This window comes from Megalopta genalis, chromosome 3, assembly GCF_051020955.1.
Source record: "Megalopta genalis isolate 19385.01 chromosome 3, iyMegGena1_principal, whole genome shotgun sequence".
In the NCBI taxonomy this organism is placed as follows: Eukaryota; Metazoa; Arthropoda; class Insecta; order Hymenoptera; family Halictidae; genus Megalopta; species Megalopta genalis.
The window spans coordinates 7,738,344-7,763,185 of record NC_135015.1 but is presented as its reverse complement, the minus strand read 5'-3'; the positions used below and the strand labels follow the sequence as shown (position 1 = coordinate 7,763,185).

Genomic DNA, 24,842 nt, shown 5'->3' with positions numbered 1-24,842 from the left:
GAAGAAAATAACAATAAAACATAAATTTCAATTATTATGAACTACACACAAGTGAAAAAACAAATTGTTGCATCGAAAAATGTTTCCGAATAGCAGAAATGCTATTCAAAAAATTTCCGATCATGCCTCTAATAAATAGTTGTTTGTACGTATGAAGCATGGACACAAGCATGAACATAAGAGGTCACCGCAGAAATGTAAACAGACATTTGTTACTCTTAGGATATCGATTAATCAGTGGTATAATCCAGTGAAGAAGTAAGAGATAAGGGTGTGAAATTAAGAATCATTATACTCCTCGTGAATGGAAACAAACAATGAGAGGTTACAAAAATTATAGGATGCCGCCAAAGCATTATCAATGATTTCGAAAGAAGTATCTATCCGCCAAACCGGTAGTTGCCCTCGTACAACAAATTTTTCAGACGTTCGACAATTGCATAAAATTGTCAAAAATATGTGACAACTAATTTTGAAATAAATAAATGTAAAGTTGGCTCAAAATATTTCGGATCTTAATGTTAGATATCGTTTAATATGAGGTGTGTTTTTTCATTTCGGAAATCTAAAATCAAACTATAGCTTTAAAAGGAACATAAGAGGGAACGCCTACAATGGTGTAATGATCATGCTCATTGATCAATCGAGGACTGGAAGATTGCAATAGTCAGTGATGTGTTACGTATATGTATTGGCACAGTTTCTGCAGGATTAGATTTGCGGCGTTAGATAAACGGCAGACCATTTTCAAAATTGTACCATTGATGATATTTATAATAATTCTAAAGTTTATTCAGGAATTTTTCAGATCATTTTTGAAGATATTTCTTGCAAACGTATTAGTATGCTGTTGATCCTAATTTAACGGCAATATATTTCAAGTAAATGATTTAAATACTCTGGGTCAAAATTGACACAGTAATCGCCTTGCGAGGATTAAATAAGAGGAATTAACATGGGCATTACATTATTGTAAAAAAAAATTAAAAAAGAATAAGAAACAGTATATTTATTCCAGCACATAGTGTATAATTTAGCGAATCCAGTGAATCGATTGTCAAGAGAACAATTTTATTAAGCTAAATATCTGCAATTCTATTTAAGCTGGTAACTCTGAAAATAATATCTCGTATGGATATGCTATTATATTATTACTGTGTAGAGAAAAGTTGTGATTCAGGAAGAATCAGATATGCTATCTTCAATGATTAATAATTAACTATTGAAACTATTTGTCATAAAACGGTTATATCCAATTAATTAACAGAATTATAATACAAATTACATTGTATAGATTCCTGGTTATCTTGTTCTTACCGGCAATGGAGCTATAGATAAAGTTCCCAATGAAATCTGCAAACTCATATCGTCAGATAAAACATGAGAAATCGGCTTAGATTAGGAAAATTTTAATGAAAAATCAATCATGACATACGGTACCAACATGTGATACATCATTTAATTATACAATTTAAAATCTACTGCCCCAGAATTTCTAAATTCATCATTTCTACACATTCAACGCGACCACATAAAAATAAACTATAAACAAGTATAATGTAAAGATATAATTTATTCTTGCACAGTTTGTGAAAAAGACATTCTTCATTAAATCCTTAACATCCGAAACATAAATTATAAAAGACGTTACGATCTTCAATTTTACTTACTTCCAACATCCATTTGACCATTTTTGTCATGCGTAATTACACAGTAATAGATCAGCAAAAATGAAAATTGATTCTTTATAATGCATGCGTACTATCATATTGGCAAACAGCGTCTCTTAATTGAAACCAATGAAGTTAATATGTTTGTAATATTGAGGCAAAAATAACACCAATTTAAAATATTTATATAAAATGAATTAATCGTTTGAAATTCATGAAGTAATCATTTCAATAGGTTTGTGCCACATCTTAATTAAATAATTCCATAACACGGAATCAGTGGTACCAGATTCAACTCAGACTGTTCGCTGATCGCCGATGCCATGGGATAGTTATTTTTACAGCGCACACATCCAGATGATGATCATTGGCTGAAACTAATAACGGTTGATGCCACACGAATTTTATCAATTTATAGGCTCACTGAAATCTATGATTTGTTAAGAACTCATTTAGAAGAAATGAACATGTTGCAATGATTCAAAGAGGTGAAAAAGAATCAAAAACCAAAACAGCAATATAAATAACCGTGCAATTGATGAATGATTAAACACTAACTAAGCGCATGCTCCAAACTTCATGTTGTTTTTGTTATTACAAATTACTTATAAATTCCGTAATTACATTTAAGATATAATGATAAGTACAAACAAAAACCAGAGATAGCAAAATAGTTTACACTTTCGAAATTTTAACCCAAATACCGCTAATAGGCTCGGACAAGAAATGATATTTGGACCACTTTAACGGAACTGTAGTTTTCGGCGACATCTCTATCTTATAATCCTTCAACAAAGTAGCTAAACAGGATTTGGTCAGTAGCAGAGCCATCTTCATTCCGACGCACATGCGAGGACCCTCTCCGAAAGGGAGAAAAGTCATCTTCTCGATATCTTGCTTTCTCTCCTCGCTGAACCGATCTGGATCGAACACTTCGGGATTGCTCCAATACTCAGCATCATGATGTATAGGGTTAATCGGTATGTACACTTCCATGCCAGGTATCATGCGAACACTTAGTCCGTCCGATCCCACCAGTTCGCACTCATTAGTACACACTTTCTTTAGGAAAGTCAGAGCGGTGTGAAAACGTTGCGACTCGCTTATCACTTGGTCCATGTACTTCAGCTCCTTGAGAGTCTCGAATGCTATCACGCCGTCGTTCTTAACGATCGCCGTTCGTATCTCGTTCCTCAGCTTCTCCTGAATCTCGGGATGCTTGGCTAACTGGTAGCCGATAAAGGCTAGCGTCAGCCTGGTAGTCTCGAATCCGTCGAAGAAAAAGGTAACTGTGTTAGCCACGATTCTCTCCTCGTCCATTTCTCCCTCCGAATTCTCCTGTTCGATCATCAACTGGAAGAAGTCGTGCTTGGGTGACCGATCCTTGCGTCTGAAGTCCAAGTTTTCGTGCACCACCCGCCTGAAGAACGCGTCCACTCGTTTGTCTAATAACGGGATTCCCAGGAAGATTGCTATGCTTGATTTCATGAATACCATATTGAATATCAGCGTGGTCCAGAAATTCGGATTGAAGATCGTCAAGCCGATCGAGTGGAAGGAATTCGGAGGCGGGTTGTCCTCGTAGCTGTACCCTTCGATGCCTAAACCAGCATTTGAGACCGACTCGGCCGTGAACCGTCCGAAGAAGTGTTTCAGCTCGACATCGTACTGGTTCTTCGACTTCAGCTGCTCTTCTAAAAACGTTTGCTGCTTCTTGCAAACCTGGGTCACGCCGGTGAACAGGTTTTTCAGGCGGGCGGTGGAAAACGCGTTGGTCAATCGCTTTCTTCTGTTCTGCCACACTTCACCCACGCTGAAGAACGGATTCCTGGCTAATAGTGGATCTGTCTTCGGCGATACTTCAAATCCATTTTTTTGGAAATTTGCAAAGCTGCTCTGCATGACCGTCTTTACTAGATGCGGCTCACGCACAACCAGCACAGGCTTAAATCCGTCGTACAGGCCGAACATGCTATGTTTATTGCACTTCTTGTACAAGTCCTGGAAGTGATCCGTCATGTTCTTTGTGACCGTGTACACCGGCCATATGTGGCCAAGGAACGGCCAGTATCCGTCCGGTATCGGGATCTTCCGTCGCTGCCAGAACGTGTATTTCTTCACAAAGTATATCACAAGTAGCACGAGTGCTCCGAGGAGTAGTGTCAATGTCGAATTCTCCATGGTGGCGTTCTTGTATGCAGTGGGGGTGATCTGCTAGCTGATCACCGACTACTGCGTTGCAAACGAGTGTCGATTCTTATATTCGTGCTTCATACGTTGCGACCAGGAACGATAAACGCCACATCTGATATCAATATAAGTGGGAGGCAGTTACCGACGCTGAAAATTTAAACACTCGTGCCGTCGTGACTGATTGCACACACTACACGACTCGGAAGTGTGTTGCATTTGCATCTCATAAACGATGACCCGCGATGTTCCTATTTACCATATACAATCTCTGGCGCATCGTAGTGGTCGAAATCGTTTACATCAAGTGGGTTTTTCATTTCGGAAAGCCGAAACGAAGCAATACATTACAAAGGTGCATAAGAGGCAGATTGTAATAGTCAGTGATGGATCACGTATATGCATTGGCACAGATGATGCAGAATTAGATTCGCTGCATTAGAGAGACGACAGACCATTTTCACAATTGTACCATTGGCGACGTGTATAACAATTCTAATTTTTATTCTGCAATTTTTCGGAACATATTTCTTGCAGACAAATGATTTAAATATTCTGGGTCAAAATTGGCGAGGATTAAATAAGAGGTATTAACATGGGCATTACATTATTGCATTAACAAGAAACAGTATATTTATTCCAGCACACAGTGTATGATTTAGCGAATCCAGTGAATCGTTTGTCAAGAAAACAATTTTATTGACCCAAATGTCTGCAATCCTATTTGAGCTGGTAACTCTGAAAATAATATCTGTTATGGATATGCTATTACTGTAAGTTGTGTATAGAAAATTTGTGATTCGGAAAGAATCAGTTATGCTATTTACACTGATTTGTAAATACTTATTGAAACCATTAGTCACAAAACGGTTCTATCCAATTTATTAAAAAAATTATAATACAGAATCAAAAGAAGGCGGTAATATAATATATTAAGTTACTGTAGATTTCTGGTTATCTTAGCCTTACCGACAATGAAGCTGTTGATGAAGCTGCCAATGTAATCTGCAAAGTCATATCGTTGAATAGAATATGGGAAATCAGCTTAGGAGATTAGGAAAACTTCATTAAAAAATATATCATAAACATATGGTACATCATTTGGACTAATCGAATCCGAACAAAACTTCACAATTAAAAATCTACTGTAATAGAATTCCTAAAAGATCGCTCATTTTTCCATATTCAACGCGACCACATTAAAATAAACTATAAATAAATATATTGTAAAAATATAATTAATTCGTGTAAATATTGTGGAAAAAATAATGCTTCTGCAATCCGATTCATCCGAAACATACATTATAAAAGTTATTAGAATGATCAATTTAACTTGATTCCTATACCAATTTAAACGATTTTTGCATCGTGCATATTACACAATAATAAAATGGCAAAAAGAAATATTGATTCTTTATAATTTGTACGAATTATAACATTGACTCCCCGAATCTCTTAATTGAAACCCATAATTTTAATATGTTCGTAATATTTAAAGGAGAACACTTTCATCACTTTTAAATACTTAAGAAAAACAGAATGTTTTGATATAAATTGTAATTGCTCTTAACTTCACGAAGAATGTAACCGTTTCAATTGAGTATTCATTTACAATTGTGTCATAGGTATCTCAAGTGAATAATTCTGTGGCACGCAAGCAGCGATACCAGATTCAAACTCAGTGTCATTACAGCTTGTTGGGGCCATGTCACAGTTATCTTTACTAACGCACACATCCATTCTTTGTTTAAAACTGATAAATCCGTGTTTGAGAGACGCTCGAATCTTATCAGTTTATAGACTCAATGAAACCTACGATCTGTTGAGAAATCATTTACAAGAAATGAGCAAGTTTTAATGAGACAAAGGAATCTTTATTATGAGATGAGGTATAATTGGAAAACAAAACTGCAGCAGAAACATTCGTACATTTGCTGAGTGGTGAAACACGAATGAGGCAGCGCATGCTCAAAGTTCATCACATCTAGATAATACACTCTCACTCTCATCTATCCTAAATAATACTGTCACTAATTATCTTTTGTAAATAATACATACTAACTATGTGTAAGACAAAATGTTATATTAATATTATACTCTCATCCAAGACTTTATTAACCAAAATGTCTACGTGTTTATTTGCACTGGCAATTTTACTACTAAACTTTACTTACTGCTTTTATTACGGCAACTTATGTTATGAGAATTCGTAATTTTGATAGAACCATATATTCCGTCTTCACTGATAAGTTAGTGGCTCTTGCAACTATTAATCACAATACGACTCTGTCCAATTTATTAATAGAATTATAATGCAGATAACATACTGTAGATTCCTGGTTATCTTGGTCTTACCGGCAAAAGAATATGCAAACTTATATCCTGGGATAAAATATGAGAAATCAGCTTAGGGGAAAACGTTATTAAAAAATGTATTATAAACATATGGTACGTCATTTTTACTAATTGAAACCGACTGAAACTCCCACAATTTAAAATCTATTGCCCTAGAATTTCTAAATTCATCATTTCTATACATTCAATTCAACCACGTTAAAATACACTATAAATAAGTATATAGTAAAAATATAATTTATTCGCGCAAAGTTTATGAAAATGACATTTTCCATTAAATCCTCAATATCCGCAACATAAATTATAAAAAACATTACGATCTTCAATTTTACTTGTTTCCTGCACCCATTTAAACTATTTCTATCTTGCGTAATTACGCAGGAATAAAACAGCAAAAAAGAAAATTGATTCTTTATAATTTGCGCGCACTCTTACCGCATCCCTTAAATGAAACCTGTAAAGGTAATACGTTTGTGATATTAAAACAAAAACAACTCCAACACTTTGAAATATTAATTAATCGCTACAAATTCATAAAGTAATCGTTTCAATAGGGCATTCGTTTTCACTCGTGTCACTTATTAAGCGAATAATTCTGTAACACGAAAACAACGTTACCAGGTTAACCTCAAACACATTACTGATTGTTGATGCCATGGCGTAGTTATCTTCAAAAACGCACGCGTCCAGATGGTGATCATTGACAGAAATTGATAAACCCATGTATGAAGGATCATCTCGCGCGAATTTTATCAATTTATAGAAACAGAGAAATCTACGATCTACTCAGAACTTATTTACAAGAAATAAACAGATTTTAATGATTTAAAGAAGTGAAGTAGCATGAGAAAGCGAAACAGCAACAGAAATATCCGTGCAATTGTTGAATGATTAAACACAAACATGACAGCACATGCAACAAACTTCGTGTTGTTTTTTATTATAAATTAGTTATCAATTCTACAACTGAATTTAAAATATAGGATCAAATTCACACAAAGAGCAGAGATAGCATTCGTATTTAATTTAACCTTTACACTCTAATTTACATAAGTATTTACGTTACATTTTCGAAAGTTTAACCCAAATACCAGTAATGGGTTCGGTCAAGAAATGATATTTGGACCACTTCAACGGAACTGCAGTTTTCGGGGACATCTCTATCTTATAATTATTCAGCAAACTAGCCAAACAGGATTTGATAAATAGCACAGCTATTTTCATTCCGGGGCACATGCGCGGGCCCTCCCCGAAAGGAAGAAAAGTAATCTTCTCGATATCTTGCTTCCTTTCATCGCTGAACCGATCAGGATCGAACCCCTCCGGATTGCTCCAGTACTCTGCATCATGGTGTACAGAGCCCATCGGTATGTACACTTCCATGCCAGGTTTCATATGTAAACTCAATCCATCCGATCCGACCAATTCGCACTCATTAGTACACACTTTCTTTAAGAAAGACAGAGGGGAGTAATGACGCTGCGACTCACTTATCACTTGGTCCATGTATTTCAAATCCTTCAGAGCATCGAACGTTATCACGCCGCCGTTCAAAGCGATCGTCGTTTGAATTTCCTTCCGCAGCTTCTCCTGAATCTCGGGATGCTTGGCTAGCTCGTAGCAGATGAATGCTAGCGTCAACCTGCTGGTCTCGAATCCGTCGAAAAAGAGGGAAAGTGTGTTAGCCGCGATTCGCTCCTCGTTCATTTCTCCTTCCGAATTCTCCTGCTCGATCATCAACTGGAAGAAGTCGTGCTTAGGTGACTGATTCTTTCGTCTGAAGTCCAAGTTCTCGTGCACGACCCGTCTGAAGAACGCGTCCACTTGTTTGCCCAATAGCGGAATTCCCAGGAATATTCCTATGCTTGGTTTCAAGAATACGGTATTGAATATCACCGAATTTAAGTAACTCGGATTGAAGATCATTAGGCCGATCGAGTGAAAGGAATTCGGTGGCGGATGGTCCTCGTAGCTGAACCCTTCGATGCCCAATCCTGCGTTTGCCACTGACTCGGCCATGAATCGTCCGAAGAAGTGTTTCAGCTCGACCTCGTACTGGTCCTTCGACTTTAGCTGCTTCTCCAAAAACGTTTGCTGCTTCTGACTTACCTGGATTACTGCGGGGAACAGGTTTTTCAGACGAACGTTGGAAAACGCGTTGGTCAATCGCTTCCTTGCGTTTTGCCACGCTTCGCCCATAGTGAAGAACGGATTCATGGCTAATAGAGGATCTTTCTTCGGTGACACCTTAAATCCATTTTTTCCGAAATTTGCAAAGCTGCTCTGCATGACCGTCTTTATTAGATGAGGCTCACGCACCACCAGAGCAGGCGTGAATCCGTCGTACAGGCCGTACATGCTGTGTTTGTTGCACTTCTTGTATAGGTCCTCGAAGTGATCCGTCATGTTCTTTGTGATCGTGTACACCGGCCACATGTGGCCCAGGAACGGCCAGTATCCGTCCGGTATCGGGATCTTTCGTCGCTGCCAGAACGTGTACTTCTTCACAAAGTATATCACAAGTAGCACGAGTGCTCCGAGGAGTAGTGTCAATGTCGAATTCTCCATGATAACGTTCTTCTGTGCAGTGCGGACGATTTGCTGGTTAAACGCCGACTACTGCGTTGCAAAACGTGTGTGTTGATTCTTGTATTTATGCTTCACACGTTGCGATCAGAAGTGATAAACGTCATATGCTTTATCAATCTAAGTGGGAGACAAGCGTTTACACTAAAAATTGAAACACTCGTCGTGATTGATCGGACGCACTGCTCTGCTCGCAGTGTGTTGCATTTGCGTCTCATAAAGGCTGACTTGCGATTTTCTTATTTGCCATACACAACCCCTGGCGATATGTTTCCGACCAGCTGGGTTAATACAAAATTTACTAAAAACATTCATTGTAAAATAGTCTTTGTAATTAAAAATAACGAGGAATTAAGGATAGCTTGCAATATAATAAATAACAACAGTGATACAGAAACTTCATTTATTATGAGTGATATACTAGTCAAAAAAGAACATAAGTGTTTATCGAAAATGTTTCTGAGCAGTAGAAATACTGGAAAAAAATTTCCGATCGTGGCTCGAATAAATAGTTGTTTTTACGTATGAAGCATGGAAGATGAATATGAACAGAGATGGTCTTCGTGGAAATGTAAAGAGATATTTGATATTCTTAAGATATCAATTAGTTAGCGGTGTGATCGAGTGAATAAGTAAGTGAGGATGGTGAAGTTAAGCATCATTGTGCTGCTCGAGATTGGAAACAGTCCACGAGAAGTTACAAAAATTATAGGATGCAGCCAAAGCACTATTAATAATTTCCAAAGCAGTATCTCACCGTCACAGCGATGGTCATCCTCGTTCTACAAATTTTCCAGACGTTTGACAATTGTCACATGCAATTCATCAAGTTGTCAAGCATAAGAGACAAGCAATTTCGAAACTAATAAATATACAGTGGTCTCAGAATGTTCCGTATTTTAGTTTCCAAAGTCGTTTAAATGAAGTATGTTTTTCATTACGGAAAGCATGAAGAAAACCATACCTTAGAAAGAAGCAGAAGAGGGAACGCCTATAATACTATGAAAATCATGCTTATTGAACTGTGGAGGACTGACAGAATGTAATATTCAGGCATGAGTCACGTATGTGCTTTAGCACAGTTGCTGCAGGATTAGATTCGCGGCGTTAGATAGACGGCGGACCATTTTCAAAATTGTACCAATTATAACAATTCTAAAGTTTGTTTAGTAATTTTTCAGAACATTTTTGGAGATATTTCTTGCAAACGTATTATTATTGCTGTTGATCCTAATTTAACAGTAATATATTTTAAGTGAACGATTTAAATAATCTGGGTCAAAGTTTGCACAGTCACCACCTTGCGAGGGTTGAATAAGAGGCATTAACATGGATAAAATATATTATTATTGCATCAACAAGAAACAGTATATTTACACCGGTACATAGTGTACGATTTAGCGAATTCAGTAAATCGATAGTCAAGAAAACAATTTTATTGACCAAAATGTCTATGACCTTAACCCGAGAAAGATAACCTACGTCGCAGAGGCGCCTGCGAAGACTATTGATTTTTGTTAATTTTTCATAAAGGTCTAGTGATTTAAGTTTAAAATTACTTAAAATATAAAAAAATATAATATAAATGCATTTTATTTTTACAATAATGCCAAACCTTTAAAATGACCAGATTAACTTAAATAAATATCCATTGTTAGTATAAAATTGACGCCTTAGAAAAGCATGCGCCTCTGAAGCGTATGGTTATCTTTTACGTACGTTGTCATATGGTTATCTTTCTAGGGTTAAGTAAGCTGAAAGTAATATCTCTTATGGATATACTATTATATTACTACAAGTTGTGTAGAGAAAATTCGTGATTCAGAAAGAATCAGTTATGCTATCTTCACTGATTCATAAATACCTATGGAAACTGTTAATCGTAAAACGGTTCTATCTAATTTATTAAAAAAATTATAATACAGAATCAAAAGGAGATGCAATATGATACATGAAGTTATTGTACATTCCTGGTTATCTAGGTCCTAGAATTTCTAGAAGATTGCTCATTTCTTCACATTAAATCAGACCACATTAAAATAAACTATAAATAAATATTTTATAAAATATAAATTATTCGGGCAAAGCTTGTGAAAAAGACATTTTTCTTTAAATCCTCGACATCCGAAACATAATTACAACAGACATTGCGATCTTTAATTTTACATGATTTCTACATCCATTTAAACAATTTTTGTCTTGCGTAATTACACAGGAATAAAACATTAAGAAAGAAAAAGGATTCTTTATAATTTGTGGGAAACTGCATCTATAATATTGGCAAACTGCATCCCTTCATTGAAACCTGTAAAGTTAATACGTTTATGATATTAAAACAAAAGCAACTCCAACACTTTGAAATATTAATTAATCGCTACAAATTCATAAAGTAATCGTTTCAATAGGGCATTCGTTTACACTCGTGTTACTTCTTAAGCGAATAATTCTGTAACACAGGAACAGGGTTACCAGATTCAATTCAGACTCATTATTGTTTGTTGATACCATGGCGTTATTATCTTCAATAACGCACACATCCACATGGTGATCATTGGCTGAAATTGATAAACCCATGCATGAAGGATAATGCCGCGCGAATTTTATCAATTTATAGAGTCAGATAAATCTACGATCCGTTCAGAACTTATTTATGAGAAATAAACAGGGTTAAATGATTCAAAGAAGTAAAGTAGAATCAGGAAACGGAATAACAGAAATAACCGTACAATTGTTGAATGATTAAACACAAACGTGATAGCACATGCAACAAACTTCGTGTTGTTTTTTATTATAAATTAGTTATAAATTCTACAAACGCATTTAAAATATAGGATCAAGGTCAAACAAAGAGCAGATATAGCATCCATATTTAAATTACACTTTACACTCTAATTTACATAAGTATTTACGTTACATTTTCGAAAGTTTAACCCAAATACCACTAATGGGTTCGGTCAAGAAATGATATTTGGACCACTTCAACGGAACTGTAGTTTTCGGGGACATCTCTATCTTATAATTATTCAACAAACTAGCCAAACAGGATTTGATAAATAGCGTAGCTATTTTCATTCCGGGGCACATGCGCGGGCCCTCCCCGAAAGGAAGAAAAGTAATCTTCTCGATATCTTGCTTCCTTTCCTCGCTGAATCGGTCAGGATCGAAAACCTCCGGATTGCTCCAATACTCTGCATCATTGTGCACAGGGGACATCGGTATATACACTTCCATGCCAGGTTTCATACGTACACTTAATCCATCCGATCCGACCAATTCACACTCATTAGTACAAACTTTCTTTAAGAAAGACAGAATAGGGTGACGTCGTTGCGACTCACTTATCACTTGGTCCATGTACTTCAAATTCTTCAGAGCATCGAACGTTATCACGCCGCCGTTCAATGAGATCGTCGTTTGAATTTCCTTCCGAAGCTTCTCCTGAATCTCGGGATGCTTAGCTAACTGATAGCCGACTAAGGCTAGCGTCAACCTACTGGTCTCGAATCCGTCGAAGAAAAGGGAAAGTGTGTTAGACGCAATTCGCTCCTCGTTCATTTCTCCCTCCGAATTCTCCTGCTCGACCATAAACTGGAAGAAGTCGTGCTTAGGTGACTGATCCTTGCGTCTGAAGTCCAAGTTCTCGTGCACGACCCGCCTGAAGAACGCATCCACTTGTTTGTCCACTAGCGGGATTCCCAGCAATATTCCTATGTCTGGTTTCAAGAATCCCATATTGAATAACACTGAATTCAAGTAACTCGTATTGAAGGTTATTAGGCCGATCGAGTGAAAGGAATTCGGTGGCGGATGGTCCTCGTAGCTGAAACCTTCGATGCCCAAACCTACGTTTGCCACCGACTCGGCCATGAACCGTCCGAAGAAGTGTTTCAGCTCGACCTCGTACTGGTCCTTCGACTTCAGGTGCGTCTCCAGGAACGTTTGCTGCTTCTTACTCACCTGGACCACGGCGGGGAACAGGTTTTTCAGGCGAGCGTTGGAAAACGCATTGCTGAATTGCTTTCTTGCGTTTTGCCATGCTTCGCCTATATTGAAGAACGGATTCATGGCTAATAGCGGATCTATCTTCGGCGACACCTTAAATCCATTTTTGTGGAAATTTGCAAAGCTGCTCTGCATGACCGTCTTTATTAGATGAGGCTCACGCACCACCAGAGCAGGCGTGAATCCGTCGTACAGACCATACATGCTGTGTTTATTGCACTTCTTGTACAGGTCCTCGATGTGGTTCGTCATGTTCTTTGTGACCGTGTACACGGGCCACATGTGGCCCAGAAGCGGCCAGTATCCATCCGGAATCGGGATCTTCCGTCGCTGCCAGAACGTGTACTTCTTCACAAAGTAGATCGCAAGTAGCACGAGTGACCCGAGGAGTAGTGCCAATGTCGTATTTACCATGATAGCGTTCTTCTACGCTGTGAGGGCGATCTGCCAGTTAAACGTCGACTACTGCTTTGCAGAACGAGTGTCGAGTCTTGTATTTGTACTTTACATGTGCGATTAGGAGCGATAGACATAGGCTCGATCAATGTAAGTGGGGGACAAGTGTAACCGTCGTGATTGAACCGACGCACTGCTCTGCTCGCAGTGTGTCGCATTTGCGTCTCATGAAGGTTGACTTGCAATTTTCTTATTTGCCATACACAACCCCTGGCGATAAGTTTCCGATCAGACGCGTTAATACAAGATTTACTAAAAACATTCATTGTAAAATGGTGTTTTCAATTAAAAGTAACGAGGAATTAAGGATAGCTTGAAAGATAATAAATAACAACAGTGAAGCACAAACTTCATTTATTATGAATGATATAGAAGTCAAAAAAAAAACATAAGGGTGTATCAAAAAAGTTTCTCAGCATTAAAAATACTCGACAAAAATTTCCGATCGTGGCTTTATTTTCATAATTGTACCATTTATAACAATTCTAGAGTTTGTTTGGCAATTTTCCAAACGTATTAGTATTGCTGATGATCCTAATTTAACAGTAATATATTTTAAGTGAACGATTTAAGTAGTCTGGGTCAAAATTTGCACAGTCACCGCCTTGCGAGGGTTGAATAAGAGGCATTAACATGGATAAAATATATTATTATTGCATCAACAAGAAACAGTATATTTACACCGGTACATAGTATACGATTTAGCGAATCCAGTGTATCGATTGTCAAGAAAACAATTTTATTGACCAAAATGTCTATGACCTTATGTAAGCTGAAAATAATATCGCTTATGGATATGCTATTATATTACTACAAGCTGCGTAGAGAAAATTTGTGATTCAGAAAGAATCAGTTATGCTATCTTCACTGATTCATAAATACCTATGTAAACAGTTAATCCTAAGACTATCTAATTTATTAAAAAAATTATAATACAGAATCAAAAGGAGATGTAATATGATCCATTAAGTTACTGTAGATCCCTGGTTATCTTGGTCATTGGTCCTAGGATGATCTAGAAGATTGCTCATTTCTTCACATTAAATCAGACCACATTAAAATAAACTATAAATAAATATTGTTACGGCGACTCGTCCAAATCAAGTCGCTGTAATGTGAAACTGCCCTGTTGTGAACAACTCCTTAAAGAATAATAGAAGAGAGGGGTTGCCACGGAGGTGTGTTATCAACGGACAATCGAGGAGTCGAGATCGGACCGTCGAACTATCAACATCCCACTTCTGAAAGATCTGAATTGTTATTGTATCGAATTGTGTTATAGTTACTATACTTTATTGTAAATAAAATGCCGCGACGCGAGAGAAATGGTGTAATTCGCAACAATATATTATAAAATATAAATTATTCGGGCAAAGCTTGTGAACAAGACATCTTCTTTAAATCCTCGACATCCGAAACATAATTATAATAGACATTGCGATCTTCAGTTTTACACGATTTCTACATCCATTTAAACAATTTTTGTCTTGCGTAATTACACAGGAATAAAACATTAAGAAAGAAAAAGGATTCTTTATAATTTGTGGGCACTATAATATTGGCAAACTGCGCCCCTTAATTGAAACCTGCAAAGTTAATACGTTTATGATATTAAAACAAAAACAACTCCAACACTTTGAAATATTAATTAATCGCTACAAATTCATAAAGTAATCGTTTCAATAGGGCATTCGTTTACACTCGTGTCACTTCTTAAGTGAATAATTCTGTAACACACAGGAACAGGGTTACCAGATTCAATTCAGACTCATTATTGTTTGTTTATACCATGGCGTTATTATCTTTAATAACGCACACATCCAGATGGTGATCATTGGCTGAAATTGATAAACTCATGTATGAAGGAAAATGACGCGAATTTTATCAATTTATAGATTATGTGAAATCCACGATCTGTTCTGAAGTTATTTACAAGGAACGTGCAGGTTTTAATGATTCATAGAGGTGAAGTACAATCAGAAATCAAAACGGCAACAGAAAATTGTTGAAGGATTGAACAAAAACATCACAACGCGTACAACAAATTTCATGTTGTTTTTTATTACAAATTAAGTATAAATTCTGCAACTAGATTTAAAATCTAGGATCAAGTACAAACAAAAAGAGCGGAGACAGGAAAATACTTCACACTTTCGAAACTTTAACCCAAATACCGGTAATAGGCTCGGACAAGAAATGATATTTGGACCACTTCAACGGAACTGTAGTTTTCGGCGACATCTCTATCTTATAATTGTTCAATAAACTAGCCAGGCAGGTTTTGATGAATAGCATAGCTATCTTCATTCCAACGCACATGCGCGGCCCCTCCCCGTAAGGAAGAAAAGTCATCTTCTCGATGTCTTCCTTCCTCTCTTCGCTGAATCGATCCGGATCAAACACGTCCGGGTCGTTCCAATACTCGGGATCATGGTGTACGGGGACAATCGGTATATACACATCCATTCCAGGTTTCATGAGTACACTCAATCCGTCAGAACCGATCAGTTCGCACTCATTAGTGCACACCTTCTTCAGGAAGACCATAGCAGAATGGCGACGTTGCGACTCGCTGATCACTTGGTCCATATACTTTAACTCCTTCAGAGCATCGAACGTTAGCACCCCGTCGTTCGTAGCTATCGTCGTACGAATCTCGTTCCTCAGCTTCTCCTGAATCTCGGGATGCTTGGCTAACTGGTAGCCGACGAAGGCTATCGTCAGCCTGGTGGCCTCGAATCCGTCGAAGAAAAGAGAGAGTATGTTAGCCGCGATTCGCTCCTCGTTCATTTCTCCCTCCGAATTCTCCTGCCCGATCATCACCTGAAAGAAGTCGTGCTTGGGTGACTGATCCTTGCGTCTGAAGTTCAAGTTCTCGTGCACCACCTGCCTGAAGAACGCGTCCAAATGTTTACCCAGTAACGGGATTCCTAGGAAGTTTCCTATACTTGGATTCAAGAATACGATAGTAGATATCATCAGAGTCAAGTAACTCGGATTGAACATCATCAGGCCGATCGAGTGGAAGGAATTCGGCGGCGGTTCGTTCTCGTAGCTAAACCCTTCGATGCCCAAACCTGCGTTTGCTACAGACTCGGCCATGAATCGTCCAAAGAAGTGTTTCAGCTCGACCTCGTAGTGGTCCATCGACTTCAGGTGCGTCTCCAGGAACGTTTGCTGCTTCTTGCTCACCTGGACCACGGCGGGAAACAGATTTTTCAGATGGGCGTTGGAAAACGCGTTTGTCAATCGCTTTCTTGCTTTCTGCCACGCTTCGCCCGAGCTGAAGAACGCATTCATGGCTAATAGTGGATCTTTCTTCGGCGATACTTCAAATCCATTTTTTTGAAAATTTGCAAAGCTGTTTTGCATGACCGTCTTCATTAGACGCGGCTCACGCACCACCAGCACAGGCGTAAGTCCGTCGTACAGGCCGTACATGCTGTGTTTGTTGCACTTCTTGTACAGGTCCTCGAAATGATCGGTAATGTTCTTTGTGACCGTGTACACGGGCCACATGTGGCCCAGAAGCGGCCAGTATCCATCCGGAATCGGGATCTTTCGTCGCTGCCAGAACGTGTACGTCTTCACAAAGTACGTCAGAATTAGCACGAGCGCTCCGAGGAGTAGTGCCAATGTCGAACTCTCCATGTTGGCGTTTTTGTATGCAGTGCAGGCGACCTACTAGTTAAACGTTGACTACTGCGTTGTAAAATGAGTTTCGATTCTTGTACTTGTGCTTCATACGTTGCGATCGGGAACGATAAACGTCATAGCAATTATGTATGCAAGTAGGAGACAGGCGTAAACGCTGAAAATTTAAACGCTTGAGCAGTCGTGATTGATCGGACACGCTGCTCGACTCGGAAGTGTATTGCATTTGCATCTCATAAACGATGACTTGCGAATTTCCTATTTACCCTATACAATTCCTAGCGATAAATTGACGATTAGGCGCATTGATACGAAATTTACTAAATAATATATTCTTTGTAATTAAAGGTAACGGGGAATTAAGGGTCGCTTGGTATAAGGTAAATAAAAAATACAGTAAAACACAAACTTTATTTATTGTGAACGACACACAAGTGAGGAAACAAAAGGTTACATCGGAAACATAAATGTTGTTTATTTATTGCACATGTTCTTTTGTATAATAAGCGATACACAAGATTGTATCAAAATTTAACGTCGCAAAAATATTTGGACAGTGAATGAATTACATTAATTTTGTATAAAATGAAAATCTTTTTAATTTTAAGACCGACAGCGAAACACGATGGTGGGAGTGTAATAGTATGGGGTTATAGTTATAGTGGAGTCTCGTCTGTAGGTGTAGGTGAACTAGGTTTTATCGATGGTATTATGGACAAAATAAAGTATTTGGACATTTTTTTAAAAAAATTTAATTACAAGTGCTGTAAATATGGGTATACGTACAGTTTTAAGTTTTATCAGGACAATGATCCTAAACACAAGGCCAGAATTGTATAGGAATATTTATTATACAATTGTCCAAAAGTACCGCATCCTCCTCCTCAATCGCCTCATTTAAATCCAATTGAAAACTTATGGGATCAATTGGACTGCAAAATTCGTACAACACCTACAAAGACAACAATAAAGATAAAACAACGATTGTTAGACGAATGGAAACGGATTTCGCCGGATTATTTATATAAAATCATGTGTAACATGCCTAAGCGATTACATGACGTAATAAAACAAAAGGGTCAACCGACAAAATATTAATATTATGATAACATGATTAAAAAGATTTTCATTTTACATAAAATTAATGTAATTCATTCACTGTCCGAATATTTTTGCGACCTTAAATTTTGATACAATCTTGTTTATCGCTTATTATACAAAAGAACATGTGCAATAAATAAACAAAATTTATATTTCTACTTACTTTAAGAAGTGCTTTATTCTATGAGAAAACAATTGATTCAATACTATCATAAACGATAAAAAGGAGCAATAATTCTTCTAACAATATCGTGTCCGAATATTAATGCGAGTCACTGTATATCATGAAATTATAATAAACATTATGATTATAATAAACAGACTTTTAATACTCTTAGGACATCAATTAGTTTGTAGTTTGATTCAGTGAGGAAGTAAGTGACAAATGTAAAATTAAGAATCATTGTGCTGTTCGAGGATCGAAACAGCCAATGAGAAGTTTAAAAAAATTTGGGATGCAGTCAAAACATTATTAATGATTTCAAATAAAGTATCTAAAAATCGGTAGCCGTTCGCGTGCATCAAATTTTCCAGACGTTTGTCAATTGCATAAAATTGCACGCTTGGTGCGGTTACGTCATTGTTATCATTACTAAGGCAGATGGTGCACGTTGGCTGAAACTGACGAACGCAAGATTGAGAGACGATACCGTGCGAATTTTATCAATTTGTAGTCTCAGTAAAATCTACGATCTACTGAGAATCCATTTAGAAGAAATGAACAGGCGATTGTTTCAACAATGATTCAAAATGGTGAATTAGTATCGAAAACCAAAACACCAACCGAAATAACCGTGCAATCGTAGAATGATTGCAGGGAATGAAAAACACGACAGCGCGTGCAACAAACTTCGTGTTGTTTTTTATTGAAAATTATTTATAAATTCTACAACTACATTTAAGAGATGAAAACAAGTAGAAACAAAAACCACAGATAACAAATAGTTTACACTTTCGAAATTTTTACCCAAGCACCGGTAATAGGCTCGGGCAAGAAATGATATTTGGACCATTTCAAGGGAACTGTAGTTTTCGGGGACATCTCTATCTTATAATTGTTCAACAAAGTAGCCAAACAGGATTTGATCAGTAGGAGGGCCATCCTCATTCCGACGCACATGCGCGGACCTTCCCCGAAAGGAAGAAAAGTAATCTTCTCGATATCTTGCTTCCTTTCTTCGCTGAATCGGTCAGGATCGAACGCCTCCGGATTGCTCCAATACTCTGCATCATGGTGCATGGGAGTCATCGGTATGTACACTTCCATACCAGGTTTCACGTGTACACTCAAACCATCCGAACCAACCAGTTCACACTCATTAGTACACACTTTCTTCAGGTAGACCCCAATGGGATAGCGACGTTGCGACTCACTAATCACTTGGTCCATGTACTTCAACTCCTTCAGAGCCTCGAACGTGAGCACTCCGTCGTTCTTAGCTAGCGTCGTACGAATCTCGTACCTCAGTTTCTCCTGAATCTCTGGATGCATGGCCAAACTGAGGCCGGCGTAGGCAAGCGTCAACCTGCTGGTCTCGAATCCGTCAAGGAAAAGGGAGAGTGCGTGTGAGACGATCCGCTCCTCGTACATTTCTCCCTCGGCATGCTCCTGGTCGATCATCAGCTGGAAAAAATCGTATTTGGGTGACGGATCCTTGAGTCTAAATTCCAAGTTGTCGTGCACGACCTGCCTGAAGAACTTGTCGACTCGTTTGTCCAGTAACGGGATTCCGAGGAAGACTGCTATGTTCGATTTCATGAACGCGAGATTGGTTATGAAAGCGGACAACAAATTCGGATTGAACATCATCAGGCCGATCGAGTGGAAGGAATTCGGCGGCGGATTGTCCTCGTAGCTGTACCCTTCGATGCCTAATCCAGCGTTCGCCACGAACTCGGCCGTGAACCGTCCGAAAAAGTGTTTCAGCTCGACCTCGTACTGGTCCTTCGACTTTAGCTGCATCTCCAAGAATGTTTGCTGCTTCTTGCTCACCTGGATCGCAACGGCGAACAGATTTTTCAGGCGGGCGTTGGAAAACGCGTTGGTCATTCGCTTCCTTCCGTTCTGCCACACTTCGCCCGAGTTGAAGAACGGGTGCGTGGCTAATAGAGGATCCTTCTTCGGCGATACTTGAAATCCATTTTTTTGGAAACTTGCAAAGCTGCTCTGCATGACCGTCTTTATTAGATGCGGCTCACGCACCACCAAAGCAGACGTGAATCCGTCGTATAAGCCGTACATGCTGTGTTTGTTGCACTTCTTGTACAGGTCCTCGAAATGATCCGTCATGCTTTTCGTGACCGTGTACACCGGCCACATGTGGCCCAGGAATAGCCAGTATCCGTCCGGTATCGGGATTTTTCGTCGCTGCCAGAACGTGTACTTTTTCACAAAGTAGATCACAAGTAGCACGAGTGCTCCGAGAAGTAGTGTCCATGTTAAACTATCCATTGTGGCGTCTCCTGCGCAGTGCGAGCAATATGATAGTTCAACGCCGACTACTGCGTTAGAAGTTGAGAATTAAATGTTGTCTTTATTCCGCATACATGGAGTTCAGAGACGATGATCGTTGCACGTAGGTGTTGTGATGTGGAGCGGGGGAGACTGTCGGCTGCGCTGTAAATAGAATCTCTCTCGTCATCAAGGTTGATCGAATGCAACTCTGTTGCAGTGGCCTGTCATTAACGATGTTCTCCGCGTTTCCCGTATACCTTATATTTGTTGTGCATAGTTACAGCATAGATTGATACGAGGGATTTCGAAATTTTTATTTCACAGTTACTGAAACTGTAACGATTTTGTGAGATATTGATAGAAGAGTTCTTTACATAGTACTACTAATTTTTAAAGCTTAAATTATTGTCCCATTTGATGAAATCTAGTTAAGTTGGTACAAGGATTATTGCGATTTTGAATTGTCGTCTTGAAAGGAATACCTAGAGTGGTGGTGGAATACCTTTTTGTAAAATTGGACTAAATGACTTGAAGTTTGCTGAGATATTAGACCGGTTAAATTGGTAGATAATGAATCAAAAATATTTAAGGAAAACTTTAATTGATTGGTATGATAAAAAATTTAATACATGATATTTTCTGATCTTTTATATCTGAAACTGCAATGGATATTTAAGTATTTCGGTAATTTGCATGCACATTGAAAATAGGCTCAGATAAAAAAGTTGAAGAGTCACCATTTTTGAATATTTGTATAATTCCAACCAAATTAGAATGATAGCAAAACATTTTTACTTGTTATCTTACAAACTAGTTAGTCTGAAAGCTGTTGACACACTTTCCACGACCACTGTACGTCCTTGCTTAAAACACATTGTATAAGTTTTAAATAAGAAGCATAAGCGCGTAATACTATATTATTAATAAGAAACAAATATATTTTTCCTGATAATTTAACAGTTCTTGGTTTTCCTATACTTTTAAATCATTCTAATATTATTGACGGATCGATGTAAGGAAAGTCTAATTTGTAGAAAGTATTGAGATTAAATTAGTCTAGGTTTTCTCTTCAAGTTAAATTTCGGTTCTTAGCTAACTTGTGAATACCAAAGTCAGAAATAAACTTGGCGTGTTTCTTGGTAACAGCGATAATGAAATGCTGACATTTCATACTAAATTGATATGTTCCCCTATCAGCATGTCATGTTTATTAAAAACTACGCCGTTTGTTACAGATATACTTCCTTTTAATGCAGAAGCCACCACGGACCAATGACCTTTATGAAAACTTTGGTAAGTTTCTTTTTAAATCATATTCTACTGTACGAACTGTTTTGGCTTGAATTACAATAGATTTTCGGAACAATAACAATATAATCTTTTGTACAGTTAACGTGACCTTTATTACTATTGTAGATGTATGCAATTCCTTCATTCTCGTTTTTCAAGGAATATTCGTACAAATAAATAATATAAATAATATCCAAATTTTGATACACGGCTGCAAAAAGGATTTTTTTAAGTTTAACATATTTACAATAAAAAGTGATTTGACGACGAAGAGCACATATATCGTAGATGAATGTGCAGCGTATCACATGATTTCTGTTGAAAAAAATTAAAATTATTCATATAACGTGTCACATTTAAAGTTTCAATCACAACTACTTTCGAAACTGTAGCTCTAAGAAATATTTTTATAATTCCTAAACATTTTAATTTTAATATAATTCGTTCTAGAATTAATTCATTGACTTATAATAAAAATAAAAAATAATAAAAAATAAACATATTCCAAGATCACTTACCGTCACATAGAACTTATCTTCAGTGCACATTCAGAAATGATTACTTACCGTAATTATTCCCAGACTTTGTTGTAAACATTGGACAAACTGTTACTTATCTACTGTCCCTTGCTCAGAAGAAGTCAGCTGAGAAAAGTGTAGGACCGAATCCAACCAAACCGTCCATGTTAACGCCCTGGCAGGTACTTACTCTACTGGGTAAAAGCATTTCCCTTATTGGCAGAAACGATCCCTTGCTATTAGTCCCAAATTAGCCGCCATACTGAATTTCCACGAAACTGAAGTTTCTGCTTTAAGGATAAGTCAACGCTCTTGGATCTTGCAATTGCAGCGATTGTTCCACTTTGTCTCGATTGTTCTACGTCTCCAGGCTCTCGACGCGCGCTCGCTCGCCCGTGGTTGCGTAAATAATACACATACACCCACGCAAAGCACAGGCACATGCGTATAATGTGCTCCTAGCCAAAAATGGCGATCACAGGGAAGCGAGACGTGACGGGAGTCAGGAAGCGTTGTTTGTTTTTAATCGGCCGAACTCGAGTCCCTCGTTTTGTGGAAATACTGTATAGCAGCTAATTTGGGGCCAGTAGGAAGGGATGATTTCTGCCAATAAAGGAAACTTCTGCGGGGGTGTTAACATGGGTGGGTCGGTGAGAATCCGTCCTACACTTTTCTCGGCTGACTTCTTCTGTGCAACGGACAGTACATCCTTGAGTTTACGAACAGGAAATCTGTTGCCAGTGTTTTAAAATTGCTTCGGAAGTATCGGTGCCACTGTAATTAGCATTCATTAAAAAAAACTATGTGTCATAAAATATTTATAACTTGCATAGTCAGTTAATTGATGAACATTTGTCGCTCGCCTTGCATTAGTAAATTATTATCGCTGTCATCGAACGAGCCTGTCGCGAACAAACTATTTTCGAAACTGTACTTCATATTACTTAAATTAATACTTGAATCCATTTTATAAGATAGTGTAGTATCATAATAACACTGATAATGTTATTATTTTTGATGGATGTGTGCGGAAAATAAGTAATACACTTTATACACGGTGTGATATACTTTATTATAATGTAAAAGACGAAATTTATACAAATCGTTATAAAAAGTGTATCCGCGTGTATCAGTATTTAGTAGTAAACAAATGTCTAATAAGTGTAAACAACTGGATGACTATGACTGTAACTGCAAGAACTGAGATATAATTTTACACCCCCCACTATAACCCTGTTGATTACGAGAGAGAAAACCAGTTCCTTGTGCCTAAACGTCGAAGCCCATAAACAGCGTAATCGTTGCATCCAAACAATTTTTACAACAATTAAACAAGAACGCGGAGTAATTGAATTGAGTAAGAGAACCGAACGAAAATGTGGCAAACAGAATTTAGTTCGCGCAAAGTTTGCCTGTCATTTGCTCGGTAGTATATTGTGATTTGTTCTGAAATCGGGAACTTTATGTGGCATGACCTAATAGCAGGAGTCGGTCCGTAATTTATCCTCCTCCCGCAATGATACATACCGGGAACTGCCACTGCCAGGCTAATGGCTGGGCTCCGCTAACTCTGTTCGTTTTCACACTATGTAGGCGAAACTATCGGAAAACTGTTTTGTTTCCTCAGGAACTCTTCCCGCTCCGTCTCGGGGTATACTCTGCCGCCCTCTGTATCAGAGATAAGTAACGAAAGAGCGGAAGTAAGAATGTTCGAACTTCGCGTGTAGTTTATCTTGGAATTATCGATAAGAATTTAGATGCATGACCGGACGGATCTAATGGCTCTTCATCGAACGTTATTCGTTTAGAATCTCCTGAATTGATTTTCTCAGTCCCACGCACATCATGTGTCATCCATGGTTACGATCAATACTGAATAATGCTCCGGAAAATGTGCTCTTCCGTACATTTATATGCGTCAGTATTCTTGTGAATGGCCCCTGGATCCTACATATGTAATGCAAAATTACAAGTATTATATATTCGTATATTTAAAACGTCTTTTTTAGGTATATCTGCAGATTATTACAATAAATTCTAAAGTAGAATTTTAAGCAATGACACTGTACGACAGACATAAAAGGTAGATTCAAATAATAGAATTAACTCATAATTTTCACAATAACACATAATACATACGTGAAATGCAATCAATGAAAACGAGTTGGTCGATAACAAGAAGCACAACAGTAAGATATGTAGTTATAGACCTAAATAGTAAGTGTTGATGTAATAAGATAATAAAAGTGTTCACTCATTGGGTTAATAAATGATGATTTGGGGGGGGGGGTTTATAGTTAACATCCCTTGTGGGCATCACGACAACATTGATCGCTATTAACATGAAGTTTTCGAAGCACTGAAAACAATCGTTATACAGGGTGTTCCACAATTATTTGAACAGCCGAAAATGAGAGGTATCTGAGGTTATTTGAAGTAACTTTTTCCTTTGCGAAAATGCAATCTGCGGCTTTGTTTACGAGTTATTAACGGAAAGCCCGCAGCACGAGGCTTTGACAGATGGTCGGGACGGACTCGAGCCGCATTCGAAGTATTGAACAAATC

The 24,842-nt window shown here is 37.9% G+C and overlaps 6 protein-coding genes across 9 annotated transcripts in view; 1 reads left to right on the top strand and 5 right to left on the bottom strand.

Moving 5' to 3' along the window:
* LOC143259021 (protein Fe65 homolog) overlaps window positions 1–24,842 on the top strand; it is a 324,885-nt gene that overhangs the window by 41,645 nt on the left and 258,398 nt on the right. For all 4 annotated transcript variants that reach the window (XM_076519760.1, XM_076519754.1, XM_076519758.1 and 1 more), the window contains exon 2: window positions 21,705–21,762. The gene's annotated coding sequence lies outside the window, so the exon portion shown is untranslated. The remainder of the gene's footprint in view (window positions 1–21,704; window positions 21,763–24,842) is intronic.
* Window positions 1,428–6,986, bottom strand: LOC143259031 (cytochrome P450 9e2-like). The gene has a single exon (XM_076519774.1). It carries the CDS (start codon window positions 3,849–3,851, stop codon window positions 2,346–2,348), a length of 1,506 nt encoding a protein of 501 aa, XP_076375889.1. The 5' UTR covers window positions 3,852–6,986; the 3' UTR covers window positions 1,428–2,345.
* Window positions 7,221–8,858, bottom strand: LOC143259030 (cytochrome P450 9e2-like). The gene has a single exon (XM_076519773.1). It carries the CDS (start codon window positions 8,781–8,783, stop codon window positions 7,278–7,280), a length of 1,506 nt encoding a protein of 501 aa, XP_076375888.1. The 5' UTR covers window positions 8,784–8,858; the 3' UTR covers window positions 7,221–7,277.
* Window positions 11,554–13,302, bottom strand: LOC143259027 (cytochrome P450 9e2-like). The gene has a single exon (XM_076519770.1). It carries the CDS (start codon window positions 13,215–13,217, stop codon window positions 11,712–11,714), a length of 1,506 nt encoding a protein of 501 aa, XP_076375885.1. The 5' UTR covers window positions 13,218–13,302; the 3' UTR covers window positions 11,554–11,711.
* On the bottom strand, window positions 15,305–16,980 carry LOC143259029 (cytochrome P450 9e2-like). Its single transcript, XM_076519772.1, has one exon. It carries the CDS (start codon window positions 16,908–16,910, stop codon window positions 15,405–15,407), a length of 1,506 nt encoding a protein of 501 aa, XP_076375887.1. The 5' UTR covers window positions 16,911–16,980; the 3' UTR covers window positions 15,305–15,404.
* LOC143259026 (cytochrome P450 9e2-like) lies at window positions 17,311–20,605 on the bottom strand. The gene has a single exon (XM_076519769.1). The coding sequence runs from the start codon at window positions 20,464–20,466 to the stop codon at window positions 18,961–18,963; it is 1,506 nt and encodes a 501-aa protein (XP_076375884.1). The 5' UTR covers window positions 20,467–20,605; the 3' UTR covers window positions 17,311–18,960.

Bases quoted from the DNA above. Each gene is read 5' to 3' on its own strand.
- LOC143259031 (XM_076519774.1), bottom strand. From the start codon at position 3,851: ATGGAGAATTCGACATTGACACTACTCCTCGGAGCACTCGTGCTACTT.
- LOC143259027 (XM_076519770.1), bottom strand. From the start codon at position 13,217: ATGGTAAATACGACATTGGCACTACTCCTCGGGTCACTCGTGCTACTT.
- LOC143259030 (XM_076519773.1), bottom strand. From the start codon at position 8,783: ATGGAGAATTCGACATTGACACTACTCCTCGGAGCACTCGTGCTACTT.
- LOC143259026 (XM_076519769.1), bottom strand. From the start codon at position 20,466: ATGGATAGTTTAACATGGACACTACTTCTCGGAGCACTCGTGCTACTT.
- LOC143259029 (XM_076519772.1), bottom strand. From the start codon at position 16,910: ATGGAGAGTTCGACATTGGCACTACTCCTCGGAGCGCTCGTGCTAATT.